The sequence below is a fragment of the Plectropomus leopardus genome, chromosome 21 (assembly GCF_008729295.1).
Source record: "Plectropomus leopardus isolate mb chromosome 21, YSFRI_Pleo_2.0, whole genome shotgun sequence".
Classification (NCBI taxonomy): domain Eukaryota; kingdom Metazoa; phylum Chordata; class Actinopteri; order Perciformes; family Serranidae; genus Plectropomus; species Plectropomus leopardus.
In genome coordinates, this window is record NC_056483.1 from 15,190,904 (window position 1) to 15,202,045 (window position 11,142).

General features: G+C 42.6%; 1 protein-coding gene across 1 annotated transcript; it reads right to left on the bottom strand.

Moving 5' to 3' along the window:
• Nucleotides 1-7,562: 7,562 nt before the first annotated feature.
• Nucleotides 7,563-10,494, bottom strand: amer2 (APC membrane recruitment protein 2). The gene has a single exon (XM_042510021.1). The coding sequence runs from the start codon at nt 10,383-10,385 to the stop codon at nt 8,307-8,309; it is 2,079 nt and encodes a 692-aa protein (XP_042365955.1). The 5' UTR covers nt 10,386-10,494; the 3' UTR covers nt 7,563-8,306.
• Nucleotides 10,495-11,142: the final 648 nt, after the last annotated feature.

Sequence of the window (11,142 nt, forward strand, 5' to 3'; positions counted from 1 at the left end):
TTGTGAAAGGAACCTGTGCACCTGGTACTGATGATGATGATGATGATGATGATGATGATGATAATGATGATGATGATGATGATGATGATTGATTCACTGGTGTCACTGTGTCAGACTCAAAGAAAAGGAAGTGGAACTGGTGTGACGTCCTGTCTTTAAAATCTTTGGGCAGCCGGTACTTTCATTCTTTCTAATTTAAGCTGGGGCAGTTTTTTCTCTTTGTGTTGAGGTATGCAAAACTGTTTGTCTGTCTGCATCTACGTAGCTCAAATGCAGAAGCACAACCACCTTTTCAATGAATATGTGATGCTTTGAGTTACTTTTGGTGACACAACACTCAACAGCCTTGTCATGAAGAAGGAAATATGTGCTTTGGACAGGTGGACGCCAAAGATATTATTGGGGATTATTACATCCTGCATTAATTACTATGTATTGTAAGGACAAATATTACATGTGAAGTTGATGACACAGAGGTCAAACAGTGTTTGGCTGGCTGATAAGGTGGTGAAGGGGGTTACATATTTTGTTTATCATTTACACAATAATATCTGAATTTCACAATTTTGTATCAAGACATTTGTTATTACTGTACAATGCACTTTTTTTACTTGACATTACAATTATTGCTGGTGTTCACTGTAAATACCAGAGATATTAGAAAGTGTGATGAAATGAATCGGGGGAAATTAATTTGGCAGTTGGCAGTGATGCACTGGTTGATGTTTCAATTTATTTTTTGAAGATAAAATTCTGCAAAACTGATGCGATGATTGTATGTTTGCTTTGTAAAGTGTTACATTTTTTTTCTATAAAATTGAGAAGAACTGAAATAAAATGTATGGCCACTGTGGTCCAGTATTGAGCTTATCTGTGAACATCACAACTAGATAAAGTACACGAAAAGATGGACACGAAAGATAAGCATTGTGAAAGAAATGTAGCGATATGTTCAGTCCTGGCTCTAAAACACTGGTCCTACGTTGACCTGTGGTAGCCTGGCAATCGGCCCAGGGTGTACCCCACATCTCACCTGAGGTCAGCTAAGATCGGCTCCAGCCCCCCTGTGATCCTGAAACCTGGATAAGTGCTTACAGACAATGAATGAAAGGTTTGGTTTAAAAAGAGGGAGAATTTCCCCAACACAAAACAGAACATCCTTGAGTTTTTTTTTTTTTTTTGCAAACATCACAAATCTCCAAATTTGGGGACATGGTTTTCACTGGACAGGACAGGTATGACAAATTGTAATCTGAAAAGTTCCTAAACTGTCAGATAAATATAGTGGAGTTAAAATATTTGCCTCTGAGATGCAGTAGAGTATAAAGCTGCATAAAATAGAAATTCTTAATTAGTACAAGTACCTTGAATTTGTGCTTTAACACAGTAGTTGAGTAACTATATCTAGTTATATTCCATGGCTGCTGGTATTTATCACATTTTATTGGAAATGATTTCTTTAATCAGGACATCTTGAAAATTTAACAAAAGTGTCAGCACAAACTCAGTCAAGTGAAAATATTTGTGATGATTTAAGCCATTGTGCTGTGCATCAGATCATTAACTGACTTCCCTGGCCTAAAGTGAACATCAGTTGCTTTCATCCTGTAATTCATAATTCATTTCATAATCTATTTTGCTGCTCACAAGGTACAAGTCAGTTAACTTAATGAATCATTTCATTTCTGGTCTTATAATTTCCAGGTCAGAATTTATCACTGTAGAAGCATGTGCTCCTCTACAGTGATCATCATCTTTTATACCAATAAAACCAGATTTCAAGGTCTGCAAACAGATCCACCGATTCACAGAGTCAGAGGCTTGTCTGTTGACTGTTGATTATTGACAAGTGAAATAATTACACAACATTACCTTGAGAGAAAATGTGGCATCATATGAAAGAGAGGAGTGAGGGAAGATGACAGGTACAAGGCAAAATGATGGTGATAGTGGAGGTGGTGGTGGGGGCTTCCAGCCGGCTTTAACTTCTACAACATGAAGTTGTAGAAGTTAAAGCCAGCGGTACAGAGTGAAACCTTTACATGAGGAATTAATGTGTTAAGAGAATGTGTGCTAAAGGTCAGAGCACTTTTCTTGATGCTCCTGTTGATGGTTTAGGGAGACTTTGAGTGAATGTGCATCGGCAATTAAACAACTGAATTTGTGTCTACAACCAGATTATATTTGAATTTCAACATGTAGGTTCATGTGTGTGTTTTTATCAGTATGAATGTTTTACTACACCACTTCAACTCCAATCATGTCTCTCACACACTGTGTCAGCAACCAGCACCACCACCCCCCAAACACTCGCCCATCCTCCTTCCTGCCCAGCCCCCTCTTTTCATTGGTTGACCTAGTGGAGTTACTATGGGAACGACTAGAGAGGCTGCCATGAGAAATGTGGGGTTCAGCTTTTGAATGGTGCTTAGGGCTCCATCATACACACACACACACACAAACACATACACATATTTTTCTCATGGCAAGCAAGCCTACCTACCATTATGATCTTATGTTTTCTGAATATCAGTATGACCTTCATTCTACTCTTTCTATGTTAGCACTTTTCTTCACCAGCATCTTTAATTTAAAAGGTCGTTCTTTAGAGGAATCCTTGAACTGGTCCTTCTGAAAAGATAAAATGTGTTTTTTCTTCTATAATACGAATGATGTTCCACTGTACTATAGTCCAGTTTAGTAAAATATACACCCCATCCTCTTAAGCGAGATGATGATAGTGTCTTCCTCATATACTGTGTCAAAATATTAACAGATGATTGTATGTCACTTAAAAGGACATTGCATCAATTTATTGTGGGTTAGTTCCTCACCAAGAGGCTTCTTTGGCTACCTACTCTTAACCAAAAGTTTAAACTGAAGATATAATTATTTGCCTTGTGAAGATGTGGGTCCTCATAATGTTTGTGTATAAACACAGTGATAGATGATTATTAGTTTCACTAAGAGGGACATCACATTGATTGACTGTACATCTGTTCCCCAGTGACTCACCATTAACTTATGACTACCTACTCTTTACCAAAAACTAAAGTTAAAACTGATGATGGTTTGACTATTGGGGGTGTGGCTCCTCATAATGTCAGTGTGTAATCACACTAGCAGATGACTCCTTAGTTTAAGTTATCAGAATGCTGTAATTGAATATTAACAAAATATAGTTTTGTTAAAATTACTGTAGTTTTACTGACTTAAACAGCAGTAGAAGTTTGGTTGAAATAATATCATTTTCATGTTTTTAGCTCTTTAGAAAGACAACTAAAAGAGATGCTAGCTAGTAATTATCTAGTAACAACAAACCGATAATTGATTTTTAATATGTACTCACTCCTCTTTCATAAAAGACTATGTAACTTTTAAGAGAAATAAACAGCACATACTCCTACAATTACAAAGTTTGAATATTAAAGCAATGAAATTTATCCTTGTTTAGCCTACATTGGGGTTTGCCACCTCAGCCTTACTTGTCCTGGCGTGTAATCAACATTGTAGGAATTGCTGTAACTGACATTACTGAGTCGGATCTAATGATCTTCTTTTGTGACTGCTACATTTTAGCACACCATTGTTGTTGCTGCAACTTGTGGCTGCTGTTTATCAAAAGTCATTATCGGCTCGCTAAAGCTTTTTTAAGAGCACTGAAACCAGCCCTTCATTTACATTTAAAATACATCTTGTTCTCCCACTTTTCCCTTTGCATTTCTTCCTCCCTCCCTCTCTTCTCTCTTCAGTGACTCGTATAACAACTTTGTTGTTTAGCACAAACTAAATCCTCCCAGTCATGCACATCATGACAGATTCATGCACCAAAACAAACCCGCAAACAAACATGTCTCACAATGAGGACAAGTGTCCACATCCAGCACCCAAGCAGCAGCAGCGGCAGCAGATTAATGATGAGATCAGCCAACACACGCGCACAAGCACAGACTATTCTCACTGTCAGCATCATTGGCTTTGATCTGGTGGGCTGGTACAAGTGAGTGTTATGGTCTTACGTAAGGCTTTTACATAAACCTCAGCGTGCAGAAACAGAGAGAGGGAGCTGGATAGAGAGGGAGGGGGGTTTGCTGCACCATTACAAAGGGGATTCGCACTGCACCAAATCCTCCTCCCACCACACATGCATGCACACCCAGACCACAACAACATATAAGCTTTCTCTAGCAACATGTGTCTTCCTCAAAACAATGAGACCCTCCCTTTCATCAATATTCAGGACACACTGATGCACACAAACACACACACACATGCACACACACACACACACACACACACACACACACACAGACACAGACACAGAGAGGTTCCAAATCCACATGCATCAGCTGCCTTTCTTTGTCATCATATTGGCTGTCGGTCCCTGTCTCTGTAGCGTCTTTTCCCAATAGAGACCAACAGCGGACAATGACACATCCATCATGCTTCATCTCAGCAATCAATAAAATCTATTGATAACCCATTACTCCCAAGCCAAGCAGACCTCTCTTTCCAAGTGCAATGCCACAACATAAATGCCACACGCTGAACATCAACAAAAGAATGTCTGTTTCTCACCGTCTCTCCCACCCAATCCTCCTCCTTGGGGATTTAAGTCACCACAATGTGTTGGGGGAGGGACAATGGAGGAGGGTGAGTTGATGAGAGAGTGGTTCTATCTGGGTTTGCTCTAATTATACAAGCACACAAAGCCTCTTACAGTAAAGTATATGGAATCTTGTGTAAATGTAGTTAGAAAGAGTCAGGAGCTCATCTATTAGCGCAAACAGTTTTATTCATTAAATATGAAAAGTGGAAAGATTTCACACCGTGAACAGACAAACGATAACAAAAAGAAAGGAAATCATGACGTGCTTTTCATCGCAGCGAATGAGCATGGAAAGGCCCAGATTTGTAAACAGAAAGGAAGGAGAGAAGTATCTGGGAAAAAGAAATACAAAGAACTGAGCCAGGTGGCAATATGGTGGCCTCTGTGGTTGATGCCATGACTGTGTCTTGGCCAATGCAATGGATCAAGGTTAAACTTTAATTTACACTGTGACACTTGGAAGAAGTGGAGGAAAAAGCTCTGTACACACACCAAACTGTGGCATGTGGGACATCAACCGTGGAGGATGCCATATTCAGCCCTTTGAAACCTGCACAAATTGGTTTGATTTCTGTCAAAAACATGACAAGAAGGCAATGAACAACATAATAAGAAATGGCACAAAAATGTGCAAGAAATTAGTTAAGAAGTTAAAAGAATATTACCTTGAAATAATGGAAAAACAGAAATGTGAAAAAAACAACACCAACAACAACAAAAAAACCCACATAAATGACCCGAAGAAAGTGCTGAAGATTAGAAAATGTGTATGTATACATTTTCTTTTCTGAAACACAATTTTAAATAAATTATAATAATTAAATATATAGTTTTCTGGATTTTTTTTCTCATTTTTAAAAATAATTTCTAATAAACTCTCCCTTTTTTAAAACTAATTTTCATGTCTTTTTTACATCTTTTCCTAATTTCTTGCCATTTGTGGGATATTTCTTGCTTAGCTGGTCATTGCATTTTGCCCCCTGTTTTTTCCCCAAACGAAATCAAACCAATTTGCACAGGTTGTAAAGGGTTAAACTTTTTCAACTTATAATGCATAATGATCCTTCCTGGTCCAGTTCATAGCTCCCTGCTTACTCTTTATCTTAATGTTAAAACTATTTTATTGATGACACTGTCATGAAGTAAAATTATGATTTTTGGAGTCTTCAGGCAACTGTTTTGGTCAACAATCCACAAGCATTACCACTGCTCTTAAAAAAAAAACTTACTTATCATAACTTATCATTTCTTACCAGGAAATTTTAAGTCTTAGATTGTTACTCATCTCAGTCATCCAGAAGTAACCTTCAGTCACCATCCCTTTCCATCGAATCACCCTTTGGCAAACAACACTCCAAAGAAGTGACAATGACAGCGATTGCATACTGAATCAAAACCGTAGAGCACAGTGTAGGCAGAGAAAAAATAAATGATCTTTCTCTGCTCCCCAAATGACCTTTACCCTGTCCTTTTTATCAGGTGAGAAATGCACTTACTGAAGACCTGGGATCAGGTTACCCCAGGGCCTGTCCTACACTACACTGTCAGAAGATATCTGAACCTGGAGCAGTGTTGTGGATCAATCATCACATTCTAAATGAGATGGAAAGCTATCATGAACCAGAATGACCCTCACGTGTCATTTGGTACCCTTGTGATTAGAGAAAACTTGCATCATCTCAAATGTCTTTTTCTATGAAAACCCCTCTCTTTAACTGAAGGGTAGGGAACACTCTGCTCCCTGTAACTTGTCTCACTGAATCACTGACAAAGGCCTTTTAGGACTGCAATACACCCCCTCATTCTTAAAACAAGTGGTGCTTTGCAAGGCTCAACACACTGTGCAGCAGTTTGTCTTCATTTTTCAGAGCACGGGGGACTTAGAAAACAGTAAACTCCACCATTTGTCTTGACCCCACAAAAGAGGGACAAAGAGGAAAATATATGCTGACCAATGATCTACAATGACGTCAAGCTACATTCAGATTCACACACAACTGAGGCGATTCCTAGAATAAAGTTGTACAATGTTTATTTGTACTACAGCCAGGAAGGATGAAGGACTGATTTAGCATTAGTCCCCAAGTTTTGCTTTGTATTTTCAGCTGTGATTCAGATAATCATGACTCAAAAGTCTTTTTTTTTAATCTAAAACCCTGAAAGATTTCCTTGTCTTTCTTTTTTTTGGGTCACAGCCTATTTGAAAAACACTAGCAGGCATATTCTGGCTCTTTAATACTGGCTGACGCGTGGATGCCTTCCTGTCATCCGCTCACATCAGCCTGTACAGTATGTTAGTAGAGAAAAACTGAAAGAACAGAAAGCAGAGCGTTAAGAAGCTGGTGCATTCACAGTTTAAGATCCAAGCAGTATGACTTAGACAGGGGGAGCCTATAAAAACAGTATTAAATCCAGTGAAGAAGAAAGTACTAACTAGAAAAATCTGGTTGTTTGTGCACGTGTACTTAGAGAAGAAAGTCATCCAGTGTAGCTACAAAGACAAAGGTTGAACAGTGTAACTTAGGTCGTTCAGTAGCTGATGATGTTCCCTGACAGTTGTGCCTGTGTGTGTGGCACTGCATGCAGAGAGGGAGAGAAAATGTTTGTGTGCATGTCTGGTTTTGTATATGCTGTATGTGTGTGTATGTGTATTGAAGCATCAGTGCAAGGGATCCCTCCAGGTTGAGTATTGCGATAGCTTTGCAGGTTTCCATTAGTAATTCAACAGTTGTAAATCCCAGAGATTGACATCCTGTGGATGTACTTCAGATGATGCAGTCGGGTAAAAGTGAAATCCAAATGCAACAGGCTAAAACTTAGTCCATCCACAATAATAATAATCATAATATTAATAATAACCAGCCAAAACACAGGAGAGCTCCCCCTCCAAAAAACACAAGATATTGCGTGGCCTTCTGCAGGGCAGCTTTGCCACATTTGTAGTTGCGAGTAATAAAACCGGATCTCAGTGTTCCTTTGTACTTTTGTACAGTTAATAATCAGTGTGCGGTCAGGAGAAGACCATCTTCAAAAAGAAAAAAAAAAACAAAACTCATATATAATAGCCAAACAAAAAATGGTGGGTTATTCCAGGCTGTAGAAATTGGCTGTGAAATGAAGAATGGGTTTTTCTTTTCACTTTGGCTCTAAAATCAAAGGATTAGGAGGTAATTTGTTACAGATTAGACAAGAAGACAAAATCAGGAAAAAAAAAAAAAGATTTGATTAGGTCCGTATGAGCAAATTATGTTATGCCATGTGGAGTTCCATGAGAAAAATGTAAAAGATCAAAGGTGCTCTGCTTTTTTTTCTTCTTTTTTGCAGTGTGCAGTCATGAGCTGTTGAACTGTCAGCAGGTCAGGAGATTTTCCAGGAAGTTACAAGGCAAATGTGTCTATTGCAAGTCCATGGATTGTCAAGAGTCAACCTCCAAAGTTCCAGTGAGGGCTGTGAAGTGTTAACCCAGCTTTTTGGAGTCTCCTCGTGACTTTCTCAAGTGAACAAAACCACTTATTCTATTCTAGCCTGTTGTGAGCCAAAACACTTAAGGAATGAGAGCTTTTAAGATTTGAGAGGAATTTATAGGCTGTTAGCTCTACAGCTCAACATTTTTCTTGGTCTGGGAAAACTTTTGGCTCTGTATAAACAGCACTGAAGTCCATACGTTAGTAAGCGAGAACCACCTGTTTGACAGCAGCTACTTCTTGTGGGCAGATCCTCTGGTGGTGCTGCCAGGTTTGTTTCCAGAACGACGGATGGGCACCTTGGATACAGGGATTCTGGTGCGAGCCGGGGGAGGGGCCTGGGTCTTTGGCAGGGGGGATTCAACCTCTAGAACAGACGAGAGGGCTGACTGGCTTACTGAGTGGGGTGGTGTGGTTTGTCTGTTGCTTACTGGGATCTTGGATTCCCGAGGAAGGCTGGTACTGCCTTTCATAGACTGAAAAGAGGAAGAGGAAGAGGAGGAAGGTGGAGTTGTATGGGAAGTGGGGCTAAGTTTGTATTCTGTGGATGGAGAGGGAGTACTGTTGAGATCTTCATCTCTCTCCTGCTGTTCATTCCCTCCTTCCTCCTCAGGGTCATTGTAGAAGTCGTACAGGTGGTCTCCAGAGCAACTGTCGCGTGACAGGGCCATCCTCTGGTTACGCTGCAGTCCGGTCTCATCGGGTGTTGCAGTGGGTGTTGCTGATGGTGTGTCCCAGTAGCCCTCATCACTAAGTGGCTCTTTTTCTCCAGGTGATGTGGGATGACGGCCATGTGTGTGAGGAAGGGGTGGCCTAGCTGTGCGGCCACCTGCTGCGCCAACTACTGGTATCTTACTAAGCCCCAAAGCCTTCACCTGAGGTACCTTTCGGTCTGCACTCCTGTGGGCTGACGGCAGATGGCTGCTGGCAGGGTTGGAGGTGGCACGAGGGGGATAAGTGGAAGTTGGGGTAGTGGAGGGAGGTTGGTGTGATCGAGGCAAAGCGGGGGAGTTGTCACCTGTTGAGGGCAACATGTGCCAGAGCCCCTGCATGTCTGCATCGTCTACTCCTTCAGGACTTGCCATTTCTTCCCCTCCACCCATGTAGGCCACCACACCACTCCCGGGTGGGTGCTGCTGTGGTGGAGGTGGTGCCCGGGCCCGAGCTGGGAGGGAAGAAGGCACTGAGCTTGTGGAAACAGAGAACATGGGTTGGGTCAACTGCGAAGGTTTGGTTGGGGAGCCACGGGATGTGGCACTGGCAACGCCAACAGCTCGCCCAACGCCCGCTCCCACACTCCCCCCTCCTCCCCCACTGCTGCTGCTGCTGGTGCCACTACCCCCATTCCCCGCTGGCCCCTCCTCGTCTGCGTCAGCAATAATGTCACCACATCCCGTCAGTGAATCAAAGCTCTTGAGGGATGTGACATCAGTGAAGAGGAGAGAGCAGAGGCGGTCCACTGAGGGTTCAGAGGGTGGGTCACCAGTACTGCAGCGATCCAGAGGGGGTGTAGCGAGGGAGGGGGTGAGGCTGGTAATTGAGGCTTTGGCTTTTTGGATTGGAGGGCGCAGCGGCGAGTCGGTGGGTGTGTAAGGAAAGGGGGAGTCTGGCTCGCCAGATGGCCCTGGCATGGCAACACAGTGTGCGGGTGTCATGGTAACACTAGTGGTGGGAGTCTCTGGGTTAGGTTCTTCCTCTGCATTCCCACAATCCACTTGGTGATGATGCGGAGGCGGCTCAAGGGTGAGCGTTATATCCTTTACCTTTTCAGAGTGAGCGGTATCTGCATCCTTTTCCGTCTTCTGCTCCACCTCTTCCCCATCTGCCTCATTTGTTTTTTCCTTGCGTCTCCATCGCATGCTGCTAAAAAAGCCCTTTAGGCCCCTCCCTCTTCTGACAAGCCCTGCCCCTCCATTTTCACTCGACCGAAAACTCCCACGTCGGAGTAGAGAGAAGAAACTCAGTGATTTGCTGAGTGACCTCACCGGCCCCGCCTCCAGGCTAGCAAGCCCCTCCCCTCTCTGTCCATCAGCATCGTTGTTAGAGCCCGTTAGTCCATCGTGTGTTTTGCTTCTAACGAGCTCCACCGATGCTGCTGAGCTGTTTCCATTCAAAGAATTCCCATTGTCAGAATTCCCGTTATTCCCGCTGTTTGCAGCCCCTTTGTTCCTGAAGGAGAAGAAGCTGGCCATCCCGGAGCCAGTCCGCCGCTTTCCGAAGAGTTTGAAGGCAGCTTTGTTGATCTTCCCTGTGGGCTGAGGGTCACACTGAGGGGCCACAGGAGGCTCCATACACTCCGACTGCACCTCCATTATCTAGCACTCTATCGCTCCCACTCTATCGTCTCCTTCAAGCTCTCTAGCAGCCTTTCTGTCCTCTCTCTGGCCACACATACACTCACCCTCTCTATCTCTCTCTCCACCCTGCTGTCTGATGCTCTTTCACTCCCACTCTGACTTGCTGTAACGCCTGCCTGCTGGTTTTCTCTCTCTGCCTCCCTCCCCTCCCTCTTTCCCTCTCCCTCTCCCTCTCTCTCTCTCTCTCATAGAGGCACACACACACATGCTGGGAGCTGCTCCTTACTGTATCCATGGCAACTGGGTGGGCTAAGCAGCTTTCGTCAATGTTGGCGGGGCGCCAGTGTCTGTCCTCCACACCCTCCCCCATCCTCTTCCTCCTCTCTTCCTCTACCTTCCCTGTCACCAGTGCACTGTTTGCTCTTTTCTTTTAACTACTCATCAATTTATAAGCCCAACATTCAACGTGTCCTTCCCTGTAAACGTGTCTTTGAGTGTTTGTACTGTGTGTCTCAGTGTGTTGCTAAGAAGTAAAGATACAGACCCTCTGATGAATTATGACGGATTAGACATGAGCTTAATATGTGTGAGCTTTCTCAGTGGATCATGAGACAGAGTGGAATGGCTAATTATAAAGACTTCTCGCATACTTGCTTGGATTTGATGTTGTTTATACGTGTCTGTGGAACATGGGTCATGAGGGTCGCAAATATCAAAAATTAACAGCAGACTACTTCAAAGCACAAGTTTTACATGTGAATATTTTGAATTA

Coding starts and splice junctions, on each gene's coding strand:
- amer2 (XM_042510021.1), bottom strand. CDS start 10,385: ATGGAGGTGCAGTCGGAGTGTATGGAGCCTCCTGTGGCCCCTCAGTGT.